Raw genomic sequence first — 27,610 nt, 5'->3', positions numbered from 1 at the left:
ACGCTTCAGGTTACAGACACTTCAGGTTACAGACTCCGCTACAGAAATAGTACCTTGGATTAAGAACTTTGCTTCAGGATGAGAACAGAAATCGTGCAGCGGTGGCATGGCGGCAGTGGAAGGCCCCATTAGCTAAAGTGGTACCTCAGGTTAAGAACAGTTTCAGGTTAAGAACGGACCTTCAGAACGAATTAAGTTCTTAACCCGAGGTACCACTGTAGTTATAAACCTGCCTTCATTTTGCTACTATAGGTGATGTTTCAAGACCTAGATTATGTAAGTAAATACTACTTTTATTTCTTCACAAAACAATGTCTTTGTGGTTGATGTTTTTAAGGAGGAAAATGGGGTAATATCTATTCGGGTTTTCCTATATAAAAAAAATCAACCCTAGTAATACCAGAAAAATCCAGTTTGCCTTAAATCATCCTGGATTATTGTTTCTAGAAGGTTAAATCAACCTTGTTTTAGCGTCTAAATTTAAGCTGCAAAGAGTGGTACTCTACTAATCTTACTCACATGAGCAAGGATAATAACTTTACACTATATATCCTCTCCTAGTGCTTAAATCCACTCCTACATGAACAGCTGCCCTAATCACACCTGCCCCCCAATCTCTCCATCTTCCATTCAGGTGAGCCAGAGGCATCACTACAGAACACTTTTGAGGACACATTCCAGCCTGGCTCAGACACTCCAGGAGCAGGAGTCACTGAGAAGCCTGGCCTGGTCAGAGTCCTGAAGACTGCATTTATCCCCTGGCCTGAGCAGGAACTTCATAATGAAGGAACAGAGGGTAACAAGAAACTGAACACTCCCTTTGTATAAAGCTCTGGTGTCTCTGCTTTTGGCAGTGTGGTCCCTTATTACTAACCTGTCTGCCCATTATAGACTTGGATTAAATCTTACTCTCACACATCAAACCTGTTTTTAAAAGTCTGCAGTTCTCAGGAACTGTCTGGGGTCAGTCTCATTAGAAACCCAGCCAGATGCTTCAGCACCACATGGCCAGCTGTTACAAGAGGCAGCAAATTAGCAGTGTCCAAGGAAAGCCAAGAGGCACACAGTGGATTGGGTGATGCAGACAAAATTGATGGGACTGGTGTTAATGGGTGGAGTGTGCTGTGTTTAGGACTTTTTCTTGTTCATGGCCTCATAGAGCAGGAATTAATCAACTCCAGAACTCTGTTCCAGGACAGAATCCTCCATATATCAACTTCCCATGGACCTGGTTCCAGGAACTCAGAATTGTTATTTTTCTTTGGCCCAGGCCCTTTAAAAATTCCATTTTTTTAATGGAAGGGCATAAAGAGGCAGCCCTATTATGGAATTAGAGAATTACATCCTCCCTTTCTTTGGGCTTTTAAATGCCTTTGCCAGATACACAGATTCTGTTCTAAACATGTGTTTGTGTGTGTGGTGGCCTGCACTGCTGGCAGCTTTCAAATCAAGGAAGAGGATCCTGTGGCTCATCAGACACTGCAGAACTGCCACTGCATGTCTGATCACTGGACAACGGTGACTGGGGTGAATGGGAGTTGGGATCTCACAGTGGTGCACCCTGCTGGGCAACTCATAATCTCCTGCACTGAATGACCTGTCTTGGTTGCCAATCAGTAACCAAACTAGGTTTAAAGTGTTAGTCCTGTTGTCTGAGAGGCCATGTTATCTGAGAGACTGTTCTCTGGTCTGTGGTTGGGGTCCTCCTGACTATACAATACCCTTCAGACACCCTTCTGGTAGGGGCACACAGGAGGGGCTTCTCCATGGTAGCACTTACCATGAGGAATATTCTTCCTTATTGAGATCTGGTGAACACCAACCATGTCTCGCCAGAGTAGTACATGGTTTGGTTATCTTCCACTTGAACTACTGCAATGCGCTCTACATGGTTACCTTTGAAGGTGACTCAGAAACTACAACTAATCCAGAATGTGACAGCTAGACTGGTGACTGGGAGCAACTGCTGGGACCATATAACACTGGTTTTAAAAGATCCATGTTGCCTTGCGGTATGTTTCTAAGCACAATTCAAAATGTTGGTGTTGACCTTTAAATCCCTAAATGGCTTCGGCCCTGTATACCCGAAGGAGTGCCTCCACCCTCATTGTTCAGCCCGTACACTGATGCCCAGCTCAGAGGGCCTTCTGGCAGTTTCCCCATTGTGAGAAGTGAAATTACAAGGCACCACCCTGTGGAACACCTTCCCAGCAGATGTCAAAAAGTTAAACAACTAAATAACTTTTTGTAGACATCTGAAGGAAGCCCTGCTTGGGGAAGTTTTTAAGGCTTGATGGTTTGGTTAGGTTAGGTTTTGCTTATCCTTCTTCTTTCCCTCTGTATTTTTGTTGGAAGCTGCCTAGAGTGGTTGGGGCAGTCAGATGGGTGGGGTATAAGAATTTTGTCGTTGTTGTTGTTGTTAAAGACCTACCTGTTCACTTGGGCCACAGGTAGCCAGCACATGCCCCTTCAGAACTCCCATCAGCCCCAGTCATCATAGCCAATGGGAGCTGAGGATGGGAGCTGCTATTCAGAACCCTGAGCCAGGCTTTCTCTGATCCGTAATATTGTTAATAACCACTTACCTTGGTTATTGTGTTAACTTTATTGATTATTTTTTTATTGGATAGTCTTACATTTTATTATTGTCTGAACTGCTTCAGAATTTCTTTTGTGAATGAAAACCAAGATAGAAACCTTTTGATAAATTGCAAACACCTGAAGGTCGATAAAAAGAAACGGGGGGGGGCACTAGCACCAGTAAGATCTCCCCAAACCCAGACAAGCCAGTTCAAAGGGTGCCCCCACCAAATAATAACGGAAAGAGCCTTCTAGATTCATCACTTGTAATTGGGAGGCATGTTTCACTTCAGCCCCATCTGAAGGCCTGATTGGAGGGCAGGGTGGTGGTGTGGACAGATGGGGCATGTGGGGCATGCCACAGATTGTGTTTCGTGTCTCCCCTCATTTCAGAAAACACCATTTCCCAACCAAATCTGCAAACTCTGAACTGCAGCTGGGTTGGAAATTGCCAGCAGTTCTAGACTCCTCCTCCTCCTCTTTGTGGGCAAGGAAGGATCAATAATCGCCGCTTTTCCCTTCTTCCTTTTGTGTTGCGCTGGAACAGCTGCCAAGCAGAGCCTGCACTTGGCAGCAGAGCCCTCCCAAGGAACCAGTCCAATGTGGCTGCTTCCCATCTGTTCTAACAAGGTGACTCAGGCTGAAGGTGTTCTCCAAACTCCCCGCTGGCTGTATTTATTGTCAAACAGTTTTTGCTTTCCCTGCTGCCTCTGGAAACGTGTGGAGCAGCTGAAGATGCACAGTCATTTTGTCATTTTCCTTTCAGGGTACTCTGGAGCCCAGCAGAAATAAACAGCGCCTGCCCAGGGGTGTGCAAAACCTCACTCAGATACATTGTCACTGTGATATATATGACCTAAGTAGTGTGTAGCCAGAGTTCCCCTGTGTTCAAGGAATCCAGGTTCTGTGATGTGCAAAAATCCTGAGACTTGCATCCGTCCCAAGTTTGATCCCTTGCATCTCTGAATAGGGCTGGGAAAGTCCCGTCTGAAACCCTAGATACCCACAACCAACAGTGTACAGATCAAGGGAAGTAATAGCACCACTCTGTTCGGTCTTGGTCATACCACACCCCGAGTCCTGTGCCCAGTTCTGAGCACCACAATTGAAGGATATTGACAAGCTGGAATGTGTGCAGAGGAGGGTGACCAAGATGGTTAAGGGTCTGGAAACCAAGCCTTCTGAGGAACAGTTCAGGGTTGTGGGTTCGAGTCCCGCATTGGGCAAAAGATTGCAAGTGGTTGGAACAGATGACCCTCTTGGTCCTTTCCAACTCTATGATTTTATGATTCTAAGTAAAATACAGTCCACTAGCCAGGTATGGTGACGCAGCTAAGGTTCAGTTAATATTTTGGTTTTACTGTCTGGTCAGAAGCCTGCATTTCAAGCATCTGGAAGGACCCCAGAGCAAGCTGGTGGGCTACATTTGGCTTAGCAGGTCCCAAACTGGGGAGGTCAGATCAAAATTGCACATGATATTACCTCCCCCTTTTTAAGGGAGAACAAGCCTACCCAACCTGTGTTACCTTCCAGGCTGAAGACAGCCCAATAATATCCATTATGGAGGCTTGTTAGGGGTTTAGTAAGCCCTCAGATTTTGCTATTTCATGGTCAATGCAAAAAACAAGGACAGCGGCTCAAGCATGAGCCAGCTTTGCTCTCTTTGAAAAGAGTGTCTTCTCAAGGCTGAAGTTCCATTTCGGGCCGACCAGAAGAAGATTTATGAAACAAAGATTGATATTAAGTTATCTTGTTGCTGGAGTTCCATTGGAATCACATCAGCAACAAATATAGAAATAGAGAGTTATTCTCTTGGACTCACTGCTTTTTTTCTAAAAAAAAATGTTTAGGGGTACTCTCATTTTCCTACTCATATTGAAATACTGCCCTTCAATGAGGCCAAACTTAGATTCACAAAATGTTTAGGGGTATGTGCCCCCCCTGCGCCGCCCCCCCCCCAAGCACTGCTTGGACTTATTGCAAGAATATTGAACTGCTTGGCTTTGAAATATTGAGTTGGGTATGTTATTTTGGCATTGTAAATAGCATTTAAGACTCTTAAGTATTAGAACGAGTTGAATTTTGGTACATTACTGTTAATGAATTTTCGTCAGCCATATACTGACTTGGTATAAGGCAGGGCGTCCTGTGCTTGTTCTTACATCATTGGTCAAAGAGCAGTAAAACCAAGAACCAAACAGCAGCAAAAGTTCCACAGGGTGAATGTTTTATTTCCAACAAACATAGCGCCCGCCCGGCCTGGGATAGAGCAGGTGAGGATGGGGAAGGAAGACATGGGGAGGGTGTTCCAGGTAGGGAGGGAGACTCAGATTCAACCTGGGGCAGAATGGGGCAGAGAAGGAGCCAGGTCTTCTCCCCCGCTGCCCAGGCAGGGAGATCTGGTGCTGGAGGGAGGACGGTGCAAGGAGCCGAGTCTCAAACGGGGAGACGCAGGGCAGTGGCGACAGCTATCCCAGACTGCTGGCCGTGCACACAGTGCATGGCTTGAGGAAAGGTCCAGATAGAAAAGAGTTAAGGTTGGTTCTCTTGCCCCCAAGTGGGGGGAAGCCTGCCCCTGCCCCTCCAAGTCCTGAGGCCGGAACAGCCGCTGGCGTGATTGTGTGAGCGCTTTTGGATCCTGGCGGTGAATCACTGCACGGGGAAAAAGAGGGGCTGGCAGAAGGTGTGTGTCTTTCTCTCTGTGTGTGAATGCCTCCCCGACTCATCATGACCTCCAAGTGGAGCAAGTGCTTATGTGGGGTGTGTGCATGGCTGTGCCTTTGTGACACTTGGGGAGGGTGCAGCTCCTGCTATCCCGCCCCATCTCCTCCTCCTCCTGAGGACCATCTAAAGAGGTGGCCACTGTTTCCAAAACTGCCCCCCTCCTCAGTAAAACCGCCGGAAGGGGATGGAGCTGTCTTTTCTTTTTGTCTTCTTTTTCCAAAGTGTCAGTGTGAAAATATATATATATATTTATATATATTTATAGATCGATAAATCCCAGAGTTCACGAGGCTCACACTTCTGTCTGGAAGTCCCCCTCGGATAGATCCAGGCTCATGCAATGCTTCTCCCAGTCAGCGGAGTGCAGCTCCAGTTTCTCCCGGTGCTTGGAGGGCAGGGAGCTCAGCGTCATGGCCTTGAAGGTGCTCCAAGACTTCTGCTTCTGCTGCCGGCTCTCTGGGCTGGTGACTTCCTGCTGGGGAAAGAAGAGAGAGCGAAGGGGAGGGGTGCTGTTAGGCTACAGAGTGAAAAATAATCCGCACAAGATACACAGAGCAGCTTCCGCTGAAAATGGCTGGCCCAGAAATGACTGTAGCGGAGCACATACAAGGATGCCTGTCAAAGGTTCAAACCCTGGTTTCTCCAGGTGGGACTGGAATCCTGTCCAAAACCCTTCGTAGCATGACTGTGGTATTCTCTACATACAGCAATTGCCTTTGCCAAGGCTCTCTGGTGTCCTGTGGACTCAGCAATAGCTTTAGAAGCTACAGATGCTCTTCTTGATGGCTTTGGCCTGTTTCCTACTTTGTATATTAGGTGGCCAGCACCAGCAAATCCTCTCCCATAATGCATCTCTCTTCTTCCTTCCTCTCTCCCGTTATCAAAGGATAACAAAAACTTACGCCAGGCATATTCTTTTCCCCACTCCCTGAAGAGACGCTCCACCGCTTTTCTCTCTGTGTGAGAACAACAAGAAGAATTAAGCCGATAGACTATGCTTCCCCTCCCACTCTGTGATCCAACTCAACCTGGGCCCAAACTGTGGTATTTCTTGGTGTGGAATTCAGCAGAGTTTATACTAAGGATGGGTGAATCGGAAGATTCCTAGTCTATGTCACTTTGTAGTGTGTCTTCCTCTTGTCTTCACATTTAATCTGCTTTTTAAACATCCTCAGTTGCAGGCACAGCTTAGCTATGCACATGGTTGTAACAGGGGTGGAATTGTAAGCAGTGTGGATGGTTGGGGTTGGTCAGGGGGAAACAACAGAAAAAGTACAGATAGTGACAGTTCAGTTAGAGCCAGAATACATGTAAGAGAAGCAGAGCGACCCTTTTCCGAAAGCAGTGATAAGTGACAAACAATTTGGCAATGTGGGGTTAATTATTTATTGTTTTATTTATTAAAATACATTCAAGGACCCCAAAGCGGTTTATAGAACAAAATTCATCATTCAAGTGTTAAGAGCATAAAATCTAAATAAAATCAACAGCAAACTCTAAACAATGCTGGGGATATGTACATTATCTAAAATTGGCCAATATGTAGTTGCAGAAAAGCCCAAGCAAACAAATGGATTGGATGCAATGCTAGTCCTGTTTGGAGTTAATGGACATGACTAACTTAAGTTCTTTAACTTCAGCAGGTCAACTCTGAGTAAAACTTAGTTGGATACAACCCAATGTCCTCTTAGCTGCCTTCAGAAACACCCTGCTGTGGATGCCTCCTATATAGCAGGTGAGTATAGTATTGGGAAAGAAACCCATTGTCTCTATTCAGACCCAAAGAAATTCAATTCTGTTCATCAAGAAGTGGACTCTATTGGTCCATAATAAGATTCCTAGTTTTCAAGGTGTCATGAGACTCTTTTTTATCTTTCATAGTTAAATGCAACTTTCTTAAAAAAATAATAATCAGTGGTCATCCTGTTCAAACGAACCCCAAATGTGAAATCTGTGTTGCACCAATTAAATTATTTCATCTGCCCTGACTTCTGCATATGCTCAGGAGCATTATGATGTCACATGTTCCAGAGGCATTCAAAACAGGTGCTGAGTTTGAACCACACACCCCACCCCTGCCAATCAGATTAAGCCCTGCTCAATACTACTGCCAGATGCTCTCCGAGCCTTAATGAGGGAGGATTTTGTTCCTTTGCTTTCCTCCCATTCTTACCTTTGCTGCGTTGGTAGCTGGAGCCCGATACCGGTCCAGTGTGTGGAACTTTTGATTCAGCTCGTGGTAAAGTTCTGAGTGGCGCTTTCTTGTATGCATGACTTTCTGCAGATTTTTTAATCAACAAGTCCCAAGAGGGGAGGGAGAGAGAGCAGAGAAAGAGCAGAGAAGTCAGTGGGCACAGGAGCTCATCTCCCAAAGCATCTCTGGATGGTTCAAAGCACATGAAATGTAAGGAGCCCCTTATCCATCCCAGCCTGAGCCTTGGCTTCCCTTGGCAGCCTTAAGCCAGCACTTGCTTGTGCAGCAGGAGTGGAGAACCTCATGTGGACTTCTGCAGATTCCTCCTCTGTTCACATCCCTCCTGCACACCCTCCTCCCCAAGCACTTTTGCTTGCAACGCAGGAAGATGCTGCATTAGACCATTGGTCCTTCTAGCTCAGCATTCTCTGAGCTGTGATAATGCCTTTTGTGTATGTGTGTGTAAGCTCTGACCATTTGCATGGCTTAATGCTAAAAAAAAGAGAAGAAGAGTCACCTCCATTGCTCCACCCACTTTCTTGCCTTTCATCCTGGCAGGTTCCCCTCACCCCGGAAGGTTTTCCAGAAGGGAATGCAGCCCTCAGGCTGAAAAATGCCCCGCATCCTTGTTGCAGATGATGAGGATGATCAGTACTGGTCAACATTGCAGGGCTGTTCTGAATATTTTTGAATGGGAAGAGTTTTGTGCTATTAAGGGGAAATCTCTTTATTTCCCCAGATCAGGTGAGCTGGGATGACCAATAATATACTAATAATAAATATATTATCCTGATTAGTGTGGCACAAGGAGTAGCCACTTAGATAACAAGCATGAAGCAAACCCCATCATAGAACTGTAAAGTTGGAAGGGACCAAGAGGGTCATCTACTCTAACCTCTGCAATATATCCTTTTAGTTTTTGAAGGGGGAATTCAAAAGCATTGTTGAATTTCCACTCACAAAGAACCGGGGCTGGCTGGAGGCAGGCAGTAGTTTTTAAGAGAGCTTTAGGCGGTCTGAAAGAGGCATTGTTCCCTGTGGTTTTCTCATTCCTTGTGTCCTGTTGTGGTCTCAGGCTGTTGCAGGTTCCTGAAGCACTACAAAGCCTAGCAAATTCTGTTCACAGGATGAGGTGGGTGCAGCCTGGAAGGTCCTTATCATACCTTGTGTCAATGCTCCGGAAAGCTATTGCCTCTCCCCTGCTGGATGTTAAGTAGCTGGCAGGATGGCCCAGAGTGTTGTTTTTCTTTTCCTCAGATCAACGACCAGAGAGTCTGTCAGGTCAACGTTTATGGGCGGAAATCAGTTGATGATGAGCCTTTAAGGCTGGCTGGAGCTGCACCCCACTATCAAACCTTTCGCAGTAAGTGGAAGGATATTACCTCTTCCCCCATAAACTCAGCTAAAATACTCGCATCTCTGGCTCCGGCATTTTAATCAACTGCTAACGCTCTTTATTGCCCGTTATAAAACTTGGGGGCCTATTTCATCAGATTATGCTTAAATCAGAACCAGGAAAAGAGGCTTGAGAGAGGAAATAAACACAATGGGTATTGCGGTGCCTACTCCCTTCCTCATGCATGACATATGAGACTCTCCAGAAACTGACTGGGCTTCTGAGAAGAGAGAGCCTTAAGTAAAGGGGTGGGGTGGGGGGTTCTTTCCCCAATCCTGTTTTGTCTCCTTACATACCCACACAACAGCTGGCCAAAACCTTCTCTAACTTGTCACATGATTAGTTGTGCTCATGATTGCATTGGGGTGGTTACACATGGTGCTGCTTTCAACTGTTTGTGTAGTTTTGGGATGGAGATACTGCTTTGTTTCCCATCAATGCATGTCCCATAACTTCCTGCCCAAATCCTGTAACTTGCTATGAGACACACATTCCATTTTGCTTGTTTTGCCCTGCTTTTCTGGCACTATAGTGCAAGAGATCCCCCTCCAGATTAGCAACAATGCGATAACATTAGGGAAGCATTGCAGAATAAAGTGGAATGACGTGTGGATGGTCCAGTATAAATCCACCACTAACAAACTATTGCAGTATTAAGGACAGCTTGCAAAATATACCCAACAACAACAAGAGTCTGGAGGGGCATGCCGTATATCCAGACTACAAACCTAATTGGTTTGAGACAAGTATCACTGACTCCAAAGAATCCTGGGAACTCTTGCTTGACATGAATAGCTAGAAATTCATAGGCCTCCTGGGCTCAGAACTACACTTCCTGAGGTTCTGTGGGGCAAGTGTTGGAGATGGAATTATTCTTAAACCAGTTTAAGTCTGTAACAAACTGAAGCTGATAGAGATTTGTATCATATAGACATCTGCTGTGCAGAGCACAAGAATAATCTCGTTGGGGCAAAGGAGGTCTCTTTGCGACATCAGGAAGAAGAGAAGACTGGGCAGGCACTTACCTCGAAATCCAGGTCAGAGTACCGCAGTCTTTTTCTCTGGGGAGGGATGTAGGCATATCACAAAGGAAACGGATGCAAAAAAAGGGGGGAAAGGAAGGGAGGGAAAGAAGCCTTTACTAATTTGTTCAGCATTTAGAGAACACGTGTATGGGAGGAGGGTGGGCCCCCCAAACCTAATAGCACATAAAGGAGGCCCATCAACATGACTTGGAATGGGAGGATTGGAGTAGAAGTCTGTCAAAGTATTTTAGGAGGAAGAGGAGAAAGGAAGACCCAAGCCATTATGGCAGCAGCACAAAAGCAACGAGAGGCAAGGGTCCCTACCCCAAATTCCTGAGGCAGTTTGACTGGCACTTCCTGTTTCCAGCTGACTAGAGAGATTTAGGTAGCAACCAAATGGGAATTGACCCATGCAATGGTTACAACGTTTAGGACTTTTCAGTTTGGAAAAAAAGATGAGTAAGAAGAGGCATGATAGGGCAGTATATAATTTGCTTGGTGTGGCTAAAGGGTTTCCCCCCTCCCTATTTCATAATTGTAGAGTTTGGGCCCATCCGATGAAGCTCAATGCTGGAAGGCACAGGGTAGATAGACAAAACAAAAGTATTTCTTCACACAGTACATAGTTTAAATCACAATTGGGGGGATCGCCAATGCACCCACGTCCTGCTTTCAGCTTCACATAGGCTCCTGGTTGACCACTGTGAGATCAGTATATAGATGGATTAGATGGGCCATTGGCCTGATGCTGCAGCCAGGTTCTTCTTAGGTTCTTATTGGAAGCTGAGAAACTCTTCCGCTCCCCCAGAAAGCCACATTTCTCTTCCCAGCTTGGAAAAGCTGCTGCCTGTGGCTTTGCACAAAAACTGTGGGCGCACATATATGTGTTCATTAGCAACTGCTGGTGAGCTGAAGCCAGCTCTTAATTAATGGGAGGTTATTCCCACAATCAGCTTTCTCTGCAGTGACTTCTTTTCTCCTTTGAAAGGCCAGACTTGAGGGTGGAAACCCCCGAAAATCTGCCTTTTCACAGCTGCAGGGAATCTGTTTTGCAAACAAAGTGGGGAGTGGGAAAGGACACTGAGCAAATGCCACATTTGGTGAAGAGTGGAGAAAAAGAGATGAAGCAAAACCCAGCTGGTCTCCACACTGATCTGTAGGGTCCTTTGGAGGATAGAAATGAGTGCCAAAGTGGGATGGGGAAAGGCACCTTCCATGCTTATGATGAAAGTCTGAATGGGTACTTCTGCCTACTGCAGTAGCCTTTGGCAACCCAATGCCCTCCAGGTTTTTGGACTACAACTCCCATCAGTCACATTCCAAAGCATCTGTAGGGAACCAGGATGGTGAAGGCTGCAGTACAGAAAGAACGTTCTCCCTCCTCACAATTCTTAACCTTTTCTGCTTGGTGCCGGCACCTCAACTTTCAATGGGTGTAGTGATGCTACAAACTTAAAAATAACGTCACAATTGCTCACCTGTGGAACCCCGGGGACTGTAGCTGTGCAAGAACTAGGCTTGTGTACCAGCACTTTCATCATATTGCTGTTCCCAGGATTCTTTTTTTGGAGCTGGGGAACTATGATGCTATAAACTGACATAGTTCAGTATTCTTTGCTGCAGATTGGCCTTTGTATCCTTTGGAATATTCCTCAGCTATTGCATTAATTCATGCACACTCCCCTCTTTTGTGGCACCCTGTATTCATGCTCAAGCCACCAACTTGTGCATCCTTCTATAGATTTACCTGCACAGACATAGATTTTGCCCACGCACCCTCTCTTCTAGCCGGTGCATAATTTAATATTTTTGTAAACTGCTTTGAGGTTTTATTACAATCAAGCGGTATATACATCTTTTCAAACAAATAAATCAATAAAGTGGTGACCTGCAGATAAATACAGATGTAGGCATGCAGACTCGATGCCCATTCCCACTTTGAGAAAGCACTGTCTACACCAGCCTTGCTCCCATCAGCTACAGACAGCACAGCACTGTATTGGCCAGAGCTGATGGAAGTTGCTGTCCAACATACTTGGTAGCTGCTACATTGGGGGAGGCTGGCCTACATGTCGACTGCCTCTGCATGTCATCAAACAGGCTCCCGGCCCGCTCCTGCCCACTGCCGCTCTTACCTCCAGGGAGCCCACCTTCATGGCGGAGCCAGGCACAGTGCGTGGCATGGTGCGGCTGCGCTCTGACAGCTCTGAGGCCAAGATCTGCCGTACTGTCGGGTGCTGCTTGAACTGGAGGCCGTAGGGGTGCTTGACCGTCCCGTACGGCTGGTTCAGGTTCACGTTGATGTGGTCCATGGAGGCAAAGCTGGGGTAGGCCTCGGCTTCCATGGGGTGGCGGCCCTTGGCCAGGCCCGGCGCATCATCCAGTTTAATGTTGAGCTTGCCCTCCTCCCTGGTGAAGGGCTTAAGGCTCACTGTCCGCCGTGGCAGCACCATGTAGTTGCTCTCCAGGGTGGCCTCCTGTGGCCGCAGCCACCCATAATCCAACTGCCGCAGGCTGCTGTCGCCACACAGGTACACCGCCCCCCGAGCTGGATCCAGGTTGACGTCCTTCTTCGCAGGAGGGTCGTTGAGCTCGTTGAGCCCTTTCACAACGTTGTGTGTCATTTTGGGCACCTGGACCAGGATGGAAGTGGGTGGGATATTCCCAGGAAGGGTGGAGAAGCCCAGGCTGCCCTCGGAGCTGGTGTTGAGCTTCGGATCCTCGTCCCCGTCCAGGGAGATGCGCGACAAGGTGCTCGTGATGGTGGCTGGGTTGCACGTGTTAACCTCTTTGAAGAGGACTGGGAGGGAAGTGGACAGTCAAATGGAACATGAAACAGTTTCTGGGAGAATTAAGGGGAGCACCTGCACTTAGGGAATGCTTCAGTCTGCGGATTTGGGGCTGGGTGGGAAGGAAGGAAGGTGGAAAAGTCCCTTTGGTGGGAGCACTTCTCAGTCTGAAGAGCACACCAGGGGAGGGTGTTAGCTGGTGCTGTTGTCATAAATGGAGGTAACAGGAGCGGTTTTTCCAGGAACCTGGAGATCCAGGTATGCTTAAAGAACAGCCCAGAAGAACCTGGAAGATGAGGTGGAACTGTCTCTGGGCACCTCTGGGCATGCAAATGCTGCGAGCTGGCATTTGCTAGCCTGGTGCCCTCCCAATGTTTTGGTTTTCACTTCTCGTCAGCCCCAGACAACATAGCTATACAATGCTGGGAGAGATGACAGCATGGACATGCTGGCTGGGGCTGATGGGAACTGGCTGTGCAAAGTATCTGGAGGGGACCAGGTTGGCAAAGACCACGGAATTGAAATTGTGAGCTGGGTAGATGACATGGCACAGGGGAGTTCCTTGTGGCCAGTTGTGAATACTGGGTGTGGGTGATTAATCGGAAGCCAGCTGAGCCTTAAGCTGGAAACTCATGGGACTGACAGCTAGTCTCTTTTGTCACCAGCTTGACCTAGCCCTTCCTATTTCCTTCCTGCCTGTGGGATGTGCTGTTCCTGGGGGGCTCAGGGGCTGGTTGCCTAGCATAGGACCATCCTTGCTAAAAAACTATGCTCCTGATCCCTCTTCCCTATGGAGGCCCATGTTCTGCAATGTCCTCAGAAAGAACTTTAACTGACCCCTTCCCTATTCGATGATAAGCTCTTCCCAAAGCCTCCCTGGCTGACCCATACGAGTGCCAGAGAGAAAGGAAGAGGGACTCACCTGTCTGACACGCCAGGTCAACATCCTTTTCAAAATCTGTCTATAAAAACACAGAAAGAGGGGGAGAAAGGGAGAGAACAAAAGAGAGACAAGAGAGGAAGCGAGAGGAAGAGACAGAAAGAAGGTGGGAGTGGAGAAATGAATGCATCGTGGGCAACAAAGGTGGCTCAGTGATGTTCCTTAGCCAGCTTTGAGCCTTTCAAGAGGCATAAATATTATGCTGGAGAAGGGAGACCGAGTGCTTTTTGAACATTTTTAGGGAGTTACAGCCAACTACATTCTACTCAGAGCACTCAAGGAAATCAGTGGGCTAAGTTAGTCAATGCCTCTACTCTGCGTAGGCCTAGGATTGACTAAAACACTTTCTTTTGGAGATGCCACATGAAACCCACCCACCCACCCAAGCTCAAATGATTGTGCTGTATTTTCCTGTTCATATGCAACATGGTGGTGTTAAAATCTGACAACTGATTGACTATACACACACACACACACACACACACACACACACACACACAATATCAAAGATGGACATGCCTAATCCAAAATGGCAGCAATATCATTTCCAAAATGGCAAGTTTTGCCACCTTGGATGTGTTGAAAGGTTAAAACATAGTGGCCAAGGGCTTGAGCTATGCAAGCTAGTGATTTAAGTCTCAGTAAACATAACCTCCCTAGATCAGTATTCCCTAACCTGGTGCCCTCCAGATGTTTTGGCCTAGGACACCCATCAGCCCCAATCCCCCTTAGTGTCTCCTCTGTAATAAAAATAACATTAGCTTAGGCCACAGAGCACTTGTAAGAATCACTGACAGCATATGTGAAAACACTTGTGGGAAGCACTATATAAGCACAGACCATTCCTTACTGCGTGTACCCAGAAAGGTTCTAGATCATGTCAGCATCAGCTCTGCGAATATCCCATCAAGGAGGACTCAGCCAAAACAAGCTTGTGAAGGCCTAGAAGGGGATGTGGGGGGGGGGGAGTGCAACATCCTTTGTGCACATGCAACCGGTTCTCCCTCCCCCACCCTACAACATGGGCCCCACACTCACTCACCATGATCTGGACTTGCCCATTCTTGCAGGAGTCAGGGGAGTTCTCATTCTCATCACTCTTGCACACTCCGATCTGGCACTTCACGACATCTTGTACCTGGGAGAGGTACAGACAGGCAATGTGGTCTCAAGTCTCTGGAGGCCTCAGACCTTCTCCCTCACTCTGGCTCCTGTTCTGTTGCTACTTCCCCCACCAACCAGAGCCAACACTGGTGGTAGAGAGGATCAAGTTCCATCTCCACCTGTTGGCTAGACCAGGGGTGGGGAACCTTTTCAAACACCGAGGGCCACATTCCCTCGTAGGCAACCTTTCGGGAGCTGCATGCCAGTGACTGCGGGAGGGGGGAAAGGGGAGAGATGCAGAAGTGGGCGGAGCAAAATAGAGGTGCATGAGCTGTGGGCGGCATGTGCTTGGGGAGGGCTTTGCATCAGTTTCTGCTTCCAATCGTGCGTCAACAAATTTCCTACTGCTGCTTATACACTGTTACCTTGGGAGTATTTGTGAGCTAGCATCAAGCCTCCCTTCAACCCCTCCCCCCCCCCCAATGCTTTTGTTTATTAGTCTGCATAAATTGTGACTTGCTCAGCTTGCGTGCCTAAAGCACACCAGCCGTTTCGGAGGAGCTTCTTAGCACCCCGGTGCCAGCCTTAATGCCGCTGAGCGACCAAATCTGTGGCAAGGACATGGCCGTTACTAGCTCCTCGCTCCTGACAGGAGAGTGAGGGATGTGGAAAGCAGCTGGCAGCAGCGGGCATTGCATGGGCCACCTCTGCGGGGCCTGTGCTTTATGTTTATGGAGCAGTCGCTCACCACCCATCGGGCGAAGATAAATGGGGGAGTGTAAAAAGTCAAGGGTAGGGAGAAAAACTCTGGCCTGCAGTGTGCATATGGATGAAATACGAAGAAGGTTGTCTCCATGTAGGCTGAGGGAAATGTAGCCAATTCTCCACCCATGTCCCAGGCAGCCATTAATTGGACTGACTGATTTAGAACCCGAGCAAATGAAAGTGGGTTGGGATGGCAAAGGCCATTTATTTATTTTTTGCTTCATAAAAATTATATACTGCTTGATAGTAGGAAAAAACCTCAAAGCTTTGAGCAGTGGGGTGTGTGTGGAATAGATAAATTGGGGGATTCTCCTTCTCTGTGTCCCATCAAAAAGACTGCCCCCTCTGTGTAGGCCAGGGGTGGGGAACCTCAGGCCCAGGGTCCAAATGTGGCCCTCCAGGCCTCTCCATCAGGTCCATGGACCCCCAGGCCACACCCCTCTATGACTCTGTTTGCCTGCCAGGTGTGCAGGTGTAAAATTCTGGACTGTGCATGCCTTGCATGTAGGCTATGTTGCTGTTATTTCTCCCACTTTTTACCTCTGGCTACATCTACCACTGGTATGTGGCCCCTGGAGGGAATGTGGCCTATGGCCTTCAAGAGGTTGGGTTCACCTCAGTGCAGAACAGTGATTCCCAAATGCTAGACAGGAGAGGTCGACTTATTATCTAAATGAAAACTGGAAAAACCTGCTGTTCTTAAAGCTGAGCTGAAATGTTCCATCCCCAAGAAAAATGGGAGCACCAGCAGGGGCAGACTTAAGTGGTTTTTATTTGGAGGGGATGTCAAAAAGTTTTCTGTATATGAATTTATTGTCAGAGAAGGAAAAAGGCTTGAGGTTGTTGTTTTTTAGATGCCTGTTAAACCAGCCTAATTTTGAGAGGCTACAAATTGGAGAAATGTATTATTACATCCCACTTTTTTATTTCAAGGCGTGCATGGCTCCCCCCCCCCCATTTTATCATCACAAGAACCCTGTGAGGTACATTAGGCAGAGAAATGATGACTGGCCCTGGTCACCCAAAGAGATTAAACCCTGGTATGCCGTGTCCTAGCCCAATGCCCTAACCACTACACAACAACAGCTCTTGGAGTTCGTTATCAGTTCAGTTATCATCAGTTTGTTAGAGCGTGGTGCTGATAATACCAAGGTTGCAGGTTGAATCCCCATAGGGTCTACCTGCATCTTGGTACTGCATCTAAGGATCCCCTACAATTCTATGATTCTGTGATCTCTCCTTCATGTGTTTTGTGTTTGTTAAAATAATGACTCAGGAAAGAGAAAGCACAGCAGGAGGACACCCAATGAAAGTCCCAGCACATTGGCAGTGCATGTCGCCCACCTCTCTGCGCAGAAAGCAGTGGACCGTGATGATGACGAAGCCCTGGACCGAGTTGAAGACTGCAAAGAGGACCTGGAAGAGGATGGAGCGCCGGTCGGTCATGGCGAGCACAGCCGACATCCAGGTGAGCGCCAGCAGGGGAAGGACCACGCAGGAGCTCCATAGCGATGCCCTGGGAGGGGGGCGGGAGGGGAGAAGGTGTGAGAGAGAGGTGCAGGAGCCAATCACAAAGGAGAAGGGGAATGCACACAGGCCGGGTCACCCATGCCACCCGACAAGAGCCCCTTTGCATACGATTGGTAGGTGACCAAAGGAGTTTGGGAGGGGGCAGAAGGTGATGGCAGGAAGCAGTTTAGTGCTGGCAGATGAGCATACATTAAGCAACATGGCAGAGGGTGGAGGGTTCCAGGAACATACGGATCTGTTCAGTTATGCTTATATATCTAGAGAGATGTTTGGGCTCTGTGCAGACACCATGGAAAATGTATGGGCTCCCTGCTTCCTTCAGTGAAGCAACACACTCTGCACCTGTTCAGAGGCATTGCCCACTTGTCCCTTAAGGCTCTATGTCGGAGCATGGCTGTTAGATACACCCTCCCATGTCTAGTGGATTCTGGTGGCCTTTAATGATGAGGACCACGAGGAAGACCAAGATTCCCCTGCGTCTAGCAGCTCGGTTATTTTCCTTTCCTTCATTTTTTAACAACCTCAGCCTTGTCTTAGCTGCATCTCAGCTTCTTACCTCAGTCCCCCAACCCACCCTAACTTATCTGCCACATAGCTTTGCCTGTCAGGGCAACAGGTACATGGCTTCTGCACCTTTTCCTTGCAAATACACCAGGGGATGCTAAACCCCAGTTCAAGGGGCCTGATCTGCCACACTGCCTGCCGTTTTTTCTGCCGCACCCTCTGCAGCACCTACCAATTGTGGGGGTGGCAACAACAACAAAAATCAGATCTGGGGGAAAATCGGCTCCTCCATGCATACCAGTTCCCTGATGGGGATGCAAACCACCTCCCTCCCTTGTCATCAGAGTGATCATTTGATGACAATGGAGGGTACAATAACCCATGTCCTCAGCTGATCTTCCTGAGTTAGATGAGAAACGGGGGCTGTGTGCACCCTGTAAGAGTTAGGGGTGTCCACACTGACTTCTGGCATGTGGCCCCTGGAGGGTGGGCCAAAGGTAAACGTGGCCCTTAGGCCACAAATTGTTAGCCACCCCTGTAAAGTAAAGATAAAGGGACCCCTGACCATTAGGTCCAGTCGTGACCGACTCTGGGGTTGCGGCGCTCATCTCGCTTTACTGGCCGAGGGAGCCGGAGTACAGCTTCCGGGTCATGTGGCCAGCATGACTAAGCTGCTTCTGGCGAACCAGAGCAGCGCACGGAAACGCCGTTTACCTTCCCGCCGGAGCGGTACCTATTTATCTACTTGCACTTTGACGTGCTTTCGAACTGCTAAGTTGGCAGGAGCAGGGACCGAGCAATGGGAGCTCACCCCGTCGCAGTGATTCGAACCGCCAACCTTCTGATCAGCAAATCCTAGGCTCTGTGGTTTAACCCACAGTGTCACCCGTATCCCAGCCACCCCTGTAGTAAGCAATAAATAAATGTAATTGCAGCCTTGGCATTGGCAGGGTCCCAGTATCCAAGAACTGGGGTGAAAGAGGCAGTTGACCTGGGATTTGAATTTCTGTGAGGCCTATGCATTAGCTCCCAGCTTTGTCTACACCGACTGGGCACCCTCCTGAGGTTTATTTCTTCAGTGACACCATTGGTAAGTTTGTGGGTCAAACTAGACAAGCTGGTGAGAGATCCATAAGCAGCTTTTTCAATAGGATGTAGGCTTCACAGAGGCCCAGAAAGCGACTGGGGACTGGGTAGGCCAGGAGGTTAAGGAATAACTGCATCCTTTGCCCTCACCATGCCCCACCCCACAATCCAATGAGTGTGGTACCCAATGCTCCCCCCCCAAAAAAATGTTTAGGGGTACTCTCATTTTGACTCAGGAAAATCACAATTTTATAGTTTAAATTGGGTAAAAGAAGTACAGTAAATGGACAAAAGTACAAAGATTCACAAAATGTTTAGGGGGCATGCGTCCCCCTGCATCGCCCCAGAAAAAAAAGCACTGTCTGCAACCACATTTTCTCTAGAGGTATCCTAATTGTTAAGAAGGGGTTGTCTTGCAACGCGATTGCATTTTTTTTTTAAGATGAGAACTGTCCATATCAAAACAGCTCTAGCAGAGACATAGCACCTCCTCCCCAAATTCCACATCTGGCCACATTTGGGTGGGGTGAGGAGAAATGTAAAAATAAAATCCATTTTAGAGCTGCTGTTTAACTCCATGCACATTGCCCTCTTTGCCTTTCCAGATCAAAATGGAAACTTTTCCCAGATGTGATGGATTCCCTTCATTTTCTCTCTGTCATGCAGAGAGAGAAAGAGAAAGAGAGAGATGAGAAAAGGGAGGCAGCCGCAGCTCATGCATGTGATTAATTAGACCTAACTATCTTTTAATTCTAACGTCTCCTGTTGTGCTTCGCTCGGCTGTTAAAGGCTCATTATAGGAAATGCAAGGAAACAGGGAGAATGTTCCTGGCAATATAATCGGGAGAAGACACTGTGAAGGGGAAGCGGATGGAACCAAGTGGCGCCTATTGCCAGTTTGCCAAAGATCACCTGAAGGTTTGTTTCCACCAGTGCATTTTGTCTTTTGCATAGTCCCTCACTCCCCAAATTGTTGAGGGTCCTGATTTTGATCTTGCAAGAAAGCGCAGCCCACCAGGCAAGGCTCCTGCACAAGGCTTGTCAAGGGCAGGACAGACAGAACTATAAGTAAGGATGCCAGAGAATCCAGTCGTAAATGGAAATGGGGACAGAAACTTCTGTAATTCACATGTTTTGTGCAAGGTCTGAAACAGAAACCGTGCAAGCAAATACAAGCGGAAGTGGCTATTGTTCTTTCTTTAGCCCGCAAATGTTACATAAAAAGTTACATTCTTTTCTGCACTGTTTGTGACATTTCCCTTCCGTTGAAATGCATCAGAATTAATTATGTCAGTTTTGGCTAACGCTGATAGTGAGAAACATAATGTAGGTTTTAGTGGAAGCCAAACTGTAGAGGAACGGAAATGGAGCTGATTGCAATGGACAGAGTCAGTCACTGACATTGGCTGTGACTTTAAGAACTTCTGCTTGGGATATTTCCTCCTCCCTCCCCGTTCCCCCTTTTTCATGTGACATGATGTCTTTTCAGTCTGCGAGCTGAAGGGCTGGAACCCCCTTAGAACTGATTTTTGCCTACCACTCTGGGAGCCTCTCTGGCTATAATGGGCGGGGCATAAATGCTTTAAAAAGATAAATAAGCAAGGCTCATTAAGACGAATGGAGCTGTGCTGGAGTGTGAGAGTGCCCTAGGTGCTCAGTTTCTCAGTTTTACTACATTTAATTTGTCCCATTTCCACATAGGCTGGTTGTTTAAATTTTAAGAAAGTCCATGTGAAAGTATGTGTGCATTTTCATGCATGTTAATCTTGACATGTTCCCTATGCAACCTATGTCTAGAATATGCATTTTTTGCAACCAAATCTCACCTGAATATGGGAAACTGGTGGTCTTCTAGATGTTGGTGGGCTCTTAACTCCCATCATTCATGACCACTGGCCACACTGGCTGGGGCTGATGGGAGTTGGAGTCCAACAACATCAGGATGGCCACCAGTTTCCTAATACATTTGCTTGTCTATCCTCCCCCCCTTTCTCTTTCATTCAGAGAAGAGCAAATTCTGAAGCAGAGCTGTGTTTCAGTTTGCGTACCGTTTCAGGATGTGCAAATGTGGTAGGTTCACATTAAAATGCAAACAGAATGGATTTCTGTCCCTTCCCTGGTGGGTGCCAACCAGGCCTAATTCTAGAGGCTTATAAGAATAATCAATTTGCAAGAGGAGATGGAGGAACTCCATGCTGCCCAACTCTCCCCTCCCCCCCGGGTAGGTTGGACAAGCTGGTACATGGTTTCTGCCCTGCTGCCAAAATAATTTCCATCTGAAGCAATTCACACATAAGGGGATTTTTCAAAAAGTGCTTCTTCAGCAAGGTGTGGTTTTTTTTGTGTGTGTGTGTGTTTTTTTACTGCCTTTAAAAATTAAAAAACCCTTAAGCCACAGTCACTTCGCTTCCCTGCTCATCTCCCTGGAGCAAGCCCAGATGCCGCTGGCAACAGACCTGGGAGCAGAAGAGCAACTGATGGCAGCGGAGTCAGTGTGTGTGGGGGGGTGTAGTTTAGCCTCAGGGCCTTGCAGGTACTGAGGAAGAGCAGGTGGCTCACAGTCCTTCCTGGTGGAGAGAGCAGAAAGGAGCAGAGTGACATTCTATGGCTCTACTACTGCAGCTGTTCTATTGAAGAGCTTGGCTCAAACGTAATGCAGCGTCTGGGATTGCCTTGTGGGCACCCTAAAAGGACAGTAAACAAACAGTTCTTCAATTCATTAGATTTTTTAAAAATAGTTTTTGAAAGTGTCTTTTTTTAAAAAAATGACCTAAAGGAGTTTTGACAGTTCAGTAGAGAGAAGATTCTGAGGTGATAAATTCAACTGCACAAGCATCCCTCTCGACTGCCATTGCCATTTGGATGAAGGCCAGACCTACTGGCTGCTTCTTGCAAATAGTTTTGGCGGTGCTGAAAAACATCTTCCATTTCAAAAAATAAAATAAAAATATGATGTTGATTTTTCAGCACTACTGGCAAATGAAGTGTTTCCTCTGTTCTTTAAACTGCCCTCTCTTAAGAACGTCCTCCATGACATCATGGAGCTAAATTCTGCATCATCAACATAATGACATCTCATTTGCTGCATGATCTAGGTCTGCAGCCTGGTGTCCTCCAGATGTTTTGGCCTACAACTCCCATCAGATGTGCTGCCTAGGGCTGATGAGAGTTATGGTCCAAAACATCAGAAGGACACCAGGCTGGGGGATGCTGATCTAGGTGACAGATTCAGGAAGGAGGAGGTAGTTGAAGCATCCTAGAAAAGGCAGCACAGAGGCGAAAACAGCCACATGAAGGGACCATGGCGGCGCCACACAGAGCCTCAGTGCTTTGGGGGATAAAGTTCCACCCCACTGAAATGGCAGCTTCCAGTCTGAAACCAAGAAGCCCTGGTTTGGCAAGGAAAGAAGAGGTTTCAGTGGTGGAAAACCATATGTGCTCTGCATTCAAAGGTCCAAAGTTCAATCTATGACCACTGGTGGAGGAATGGGAGTGCAGAGGAGTGGCCCACCCCTGGCACCACTATTCCGGTAGGGTGCCATCGCGGCGCCCCCCCCCAGACATGTGCCGCACATCCCCCACGCATGCCAAGCGCCACGCCCCAGAACACGTGCCACTGTCTATGACATCTCAAAGATTGAGGATCACAGGAATTCAGAAAACAGAGACCCTGGGAATTGGTTGCCAGCCAGAGCAGACAATAGTATGTGGTGGGGGTGGGGAATTGAATCTGGCCCATGAGCTGCATGTCCTTACCTCCCCCAGCCCCAGAGGGGCCAAGCTAAACAGGTAGATGGGGTCACCCCCCCTCCCTGCCATCTGACAGCAGATCCATTTCCCTTGGCCTAATCACAGCAGTGCTTGTGAAGGTGCAGCACTTCCAAAGTACCAACAAGCAGCTGATCGTTGTTGCTCAGGGCTTTCTTTGTAGGTAACTGTGCAAGCCCTACTTTTGACATGAGCCACATCTTTACCTGCCCCTTACCTGGCGTCACATAGGAGCAGGTGGGTGTGACTTGGCTGAAACAGCCTTGTGGGCTGAATGGGGAGGCCTGGTGGAGCTAATGAGATTTGGAGGCTGGAGGTTCCCCATCACTGCTCCATGGTATCCATCAACCGGCACTATAAAGAGGCTCCACAGCATCAAAAGTAATTGCTAGCTAAGGAATTGCGCCTTAAGTAAACGTTAGCAGTTCCCGTGAGAGCAGGTGACATTTCTAACTGTAAAATTACAGAGCCCAGCCGAGTGAAAGAAAAATTTAGCACCCATCAACATGCACTGTCAACAAAGCAGCCAGAGAGAGAGAGAGAAAAGGCAGCCAGCAGAGCAAGTGCGTGAGGAGGACAGATAGAGAGACTAACATGGCGCTGTTGGCAGTGGCGGTGAGCAGGGCTGTGCTGGAGACCACACCGCACTTGGTACATTTCAAGAGCAGGCTGCCACACGGGGGATCCTTGAAGCTGAGGGTGATCCCAGTTCCACACCGACCAACATGCATTATGTTACACCCACCAGCCCATCAAGGTGTGGAAGGGAAGAGGCACAGCAAGAAGACAAAGTAGCCAGAAGGAAAAGGAGGCGACAAGGCAACATGACCAACAGGAGGAGGAATGGGGAGAAAGCAATTGAGAAGGGGGAAAGAGAAGAGAGAAATAGAGAGCTGGGTTAGTTGCAGGAAGCACGGCTTGTTAATGGCCAGCATGAAGCAAGGCAGGCAGAAATTCAAGGGCAGGATTTAGCCCCTTTGGCAGATGCTGAAGAGGAGGGGAAAGGCTGCCTTTTGGGGAGAGAGGGTGGGACTTGGCATTGTCCCTCTTCTATCTCAAGCTGTGCCATACATACTCAGCAGTGTCTCCTGACATTCCAGGCAACAGGCAGAGGCTGAGCCCTCCTCCCTGCCATTCCACCATCAACTGGAGCTCTGCTGCCCCAGAAGCTTTGAATAAGGTGTTCTCAAAATGAGGGTTTGAGCTTTTTGCCACTTTGTGTGTGTGAGACAGATGCTGTACGATCAGGGCAGGAACACTCTACACAGTGGGCCACTGATGTCTGCACATGACAAAAATGGCACTTTGAGGGTGAGCAGAGCTCTGATTCTCAATGTACATCTGGGCAATTTGGGCACCCAACCCTCTAAGATTGGCAACAGGAATGCTGTTTGCCCCAATGTCTCGACCCCAAAATAAATTTGGATTTTTGAGTGTTCATTACTTAATAAGCTTTTCAAAGGATTGATTTGCTCAAAAATCCCATTTAGGGGCTGCTCCCCATTTCCTTGAAGGCCTTATTCTGGAGAAGGACAAGCAGATAATGAGTTCCTATCAACATGCAGCCAATGCACAGTGTGCCTTTTCCCACTGGGGACTGTGGGGCTGTTGATCCTGAGCAGGAAATGCTATTCCCTGGGAGGGTTTCTGTTCAAGGGAGCCCTTCAGTGCATGTTACCCTCCTCCCTTCTTCATGGTAAGGGGCTGCCAGGGAAATACAGTGCTGGGATATTAGTCAGTTCCACTCTGAGTCAGACTCTATTCAAAGTAGGGCCTTGGATGATTTAAAGTGGCCCGCCTCATTCAAGTTGGGGGGGGGGTGTTCTTTCAAACCTCCCCCATTTCTAAAAGTAATTTTATGCACACACATTTATGCATGCATGCACACAGACTCACATACGTGCACACTCCCATTCATTATTTTAATCTCTCTGGGACTCAAAATAGGAAGGGAAAGTAGAGTAGATGTTTTATTGCCATCATTAACTCTGAGCAAAGCCGCCATGGGGTGACTTTAGCGGTGCATTTTTTCAGGGCTCACTTTCTCAACCTAAACTCACTGTTCTCAGCTGAGCCAGCCAGTGTTTCCAGCAGCTATTGCAGCTGCCTGTGGAGAGCCCCCTCGCAACCCTTCCTCCCAGCATTGCTGCTGTGTTCCAGCTTGCTCACCCTCCCTCCCACAGAGCCTAGCTTCTTCTTGGGTTTGAAGCTGCATCGGAGAACAAGCGGGCTCTCAGCAGGCAGTTGTAGCAGCTGTTGGAACAGCTAGCTGCTACAGGCACCTGGAGGCTTCACAGCATGTGGCACTCTGTTTGCAAGTGCTTGTGTGAAAGAGGGCTTGGAGGAGTTGATGCTCTTTTCCCTAAAGTAACAAAAAACTGGTAACTAAGTGAAGTCTGAGCAACCACGCAGGCAGCATGCAAACCTACCTTGGGAACTCAGAGTTATACCTTGTCTTTCTGAGATGGTAAAAGTGCATTTCTGATGCATTATAAAAGCTTTCCCCAAAATGGCATCCTCCAGATGCATTGGACTATAACGCCCATCAGCTCCAGCTAGCATGACTATGCTGGATGGGACTGATTGAGAGTTGTAGTCCAATACATCTGGAGGGTGTTAGTTTGGGGAAAGGCTGTATTGCACCCAAAAAAGCTAAGGTCACATTGGATTCAGAAGGGGCAGTATGTGTATGCATGTGTCTGTGATATCAAGGGAAGTTACTTTCCAATATGTCTAGCAAAGCAGACTGCATTAGGGTTTTTTTGTGCGTCTGTAAGTTGCCACCAAATTTTCAGCTGAACTTGGTGAACTTGGAGGTCCCTGCTTAGAAAACATAACAGTCCTTCCACATCAGAACAAAGGCCCATTTAGTCCAGCATTCTGTACTCACTGCAGTAAGCCTGCAAGCAGGACCTGAAGACAACAGCAATCTTCCCGCTCAAGCTCCCCAGTGAGTGATATTTAGAGGGATACCGCCTCCAATACTGGAGGGAGTACACGGCCAAGAGCAGCTCACCAGATGGGATGGAGCCACTATGCTAGCTTCCCAGCAGGTGAGTCACTGTTGCTTACTGGGAGAGAGCCCCTTCTATATATAGCCAACATGGCTGGTAGCCACTGGTAGCCAAATACAGTGGTACCTCGCAAGACGAATGCCTCGTAAGACGAAAAACTCGCAAGACGAAAGAGTTTTGCGTTTTTTGAGTTGCTTCGCAAGACGAATTTCCCTATGGGCTTGCTTCGCAAGACGAAAACGTCTTGCGAGTTTGTTTCCTTTTTCTTAAAACCGTTAATACCCAGGGAATCCGTGCTTCGCAAGACAAAAAATTCGCAAGACGAAAAAACTCGCAGAACGAATTAATTTCGTCTTGCGAGGTACCACTGTATCCATATTAATTATTTTCAGAATCTGCTGCAAGAATCAGATTGCTGGGATTTCTCCCTATGGAAGGGTAGTGGGGTGGGTTCCCACCAAAAAAAAAAAAAAAATCCTTTATATTTTGCTCAGCAGGAGACAAGCACCCTTCCTTCCTACATTATTGCCCCACCACCTTGTTCTCCTGGCAGGTACGCCAGCTTCAGCATTTTGTCAAAAAAAGAGTGTCTGGAACTGGTGTGTGCATTGTGTGTTTGTGTGGGGGGAAGGCCTTACCCAGCTCGCTGCTTTTTGGACTTATCTGAGATGCCATCCCGAGACATCAGCTTGTTGAAGACGATGATTCCGATTAGCATGTTGACCTGGCAGTGGAGAGAGAGAGAGATCCACAATCAGCAGCATCCACAGGGTTATCTAATTTATAGGCCCCTTAAAATTCACATTTCAGCAGACAGCTGTTAAATGAAAAAAGATGCCTCAAAGTGACTTACAATTCCATAAAATGCAAAAACAGCCCCTTTAAAAGCAAACAAAAAACCCCAGCAACAATGAAAGCAAAGGGCATATCAACAAAATTTCTTAAAGTGCTCAACCTAAAAGGGAGAAAATGACGTGTCTCCTAAAGGCCTTTTGATCACCGGCATGGAAAGCGATGAAATGGCAGCATAGTAAATGATCCGCAGAACAAGCTAACAGCCACCAACACCACTGGGCAGCATTTGAGCACCTACCAGAACAATCACAGCAGCAGGGCCAACAAAGGCGTAGAGCAGCCCTCCTTCAAGGGACAGCCAGCAGCTGGGGAGAGAAGCCAAGAAAGAGGAGGAAGGGTCAAGAAAGATCTCAGAGTTTAAGGCTCCTGGATTCCAAGTTTTTAAACAGGGGCAGGAGAAACAGTCAATTTTGATTTCTCGGTTTCTCACTTTTCCAATTTTAAGTTCAGTTCTCCATGTTTCATATTAGTTTGATATTTTATATATATATTTAAAAATCCTCATGAAAATTCATCAGCATTTTAGTGTGAATTTCTCCTTACATAAATACATTTTTGATGGAAGCCACCCAGAGTGGATGGGGCAACCCACTCAGATGGGCAGGATACTACTAACATTAAGCAGCTTTGCCTAATGGGCACCTTTTTTTCAAAGCAATTTCCCCTAAAACATGGCATTTTTGCATGAAGTTTTAATGTATACATGCATTTAAATGCAAACATTACCCTAGGATATGCATTTTTTCCCAAGCATTATTTGGCTGGAGATCTGCATTACAATATTTGGAAAAATGTGAACTTTGAGGGTTGTCTATGTTTCAGTTCACTTGTTTTGGAAATTGTGAATTAGGCTCACTGACCTTTAAATGCAAACTGATTTAAATCCTCCCTCCTATCAATATCTACACAGCCTGCTCCCATCTCAGATGCGTTGGGGGTTCTTAGGTTCTCCTTAGATGTTTCAATTCTCCTTCCCCCTCCCCATTTTATTTTAAGAAGATGGGACCAGAAAGCTTTGGAACCTATGGAACCTACTAGCTAGATGTTCCGTATCCTTTGGTCCGAGTAAAGCCGACAGAGACAGCAACTACCAAGGCTGGCAACCCTACATGGGAAATATAGAGACGAAAATGCAGGTAAAACCACAAAAGAATTCTGCATCTGAAGCACTTTGTGGAGAACCAGCTACCAGGGACAGGGGAACTGGGTCCAAGGGATGGGGAAAGGACCCCGCCCCTTAAAACATACACATTTCCCCCCCCCTAAGCATTTGCATCATTAACTGCATTGCAAAATTCAGAGGGCTATGAGATTCTGACTGATAGCTGTGTTCTGC

At 47.4% G+C, this 27,610-nt stretch overlaps 1 protein-coding gene and 1 long non-coding RNA gene across 5 annotated transcripts in view; one reads left to right on the top strand and one right to left on the bottom strand.

Annotated features, from left to right (window-relative positions):
* The first annotated feature begins 11 nt into the window (after nucleotides 1-11).
* LOC310767878 lies at nucleotides 12-9,913 on the top strand. The gene is made up of 3 exons (XR_014551085.1): nucleotides 12-276; nucleotides 6,948-7,039; nucleotides 8,756-9,913. It is a non-coding gene; the product is annotated as an uncharacterized lncRNA (long non-coding RNA).
* ADGRB2 (adhesion G protein-coupled receptor B2) overlaps nucleotides 4,791-27,610 on the bottom strand; it is a 162,311-nt gene continuing 139,491 nt past the window's right edge. For all 4 annotated transcript variants that reach the window (XM_083625135.1, XM_083625136.1, XM_083625134.1 and 1 more), the window contains exons 20-31: nucleotides 27,310-27,379; nucleotides 26,513-26,579; nucleotides 26,058-26,143; nucleotides 23,000-23,098; nucleotides 16,862-17,033; nucleotides 14,691-14,786; nucleotides 13,631-13,670; nucleotides 12,055-12,719; nucleotides 9,920-9,955; nucleotides 7,478-7,582; nucleotides 6,207-6,260; nucleotides 4,791-5,779 (exon numbers count right to left, since the gene is read on the bottom strand). In XM_083625135.1, coding sequence (XP_083481261.1) covers nucleotides 5,597-5,779; nucleotides 6,207-6,260; nucleotides 7,478-7,582; nucleotides 9,920-9,955; nucleotides 12,055-12,719; nucleotides 13,631-13,670; nucleotides 14,691-14,786; nucleotides 16,862-17,033; nucleotides 23,000-23,098; nucleotides 26,058-26,143; nucleotides 26,513-26,579; nucleotides 27,310-27,379 — 1,673 coding nt within the window. In that variant the 3' untranslated portion in view covers nucleotides 4,791-5,596. The remainder of the gene's footprint in view (nucleotides 5,780-6,206; nucleotides 6,261-7,477; nucleotides 7,583-9,919; nucleotides 9,956-12,054; nucleotides 12,720-13,630; nucleotides 13,671-14,690; nucleotides 14,787-16,861; nucleotides 17,034-22,999; nucleotides 23,099-26,057; nucleotides 26,144-26,512; nucleotides 26,580-27,309; nucleotides 27,380-27,610) is intronic.

The sequence above is a fragment of the Podarcis filfolensis genome, assembly GCF_964270895.1.
Source record: "Podarcis filfolensis genome assembly, chromosome: 8".
NCBI lineage: Eukaryota > Metazoa > Chordata > Lepidosauria > Squamata > Lacertidae > Podarcis > Podarcis filfolensis.
This window is presented reverse-complemented; position numbering and strand designations above follow the sequence as displayed.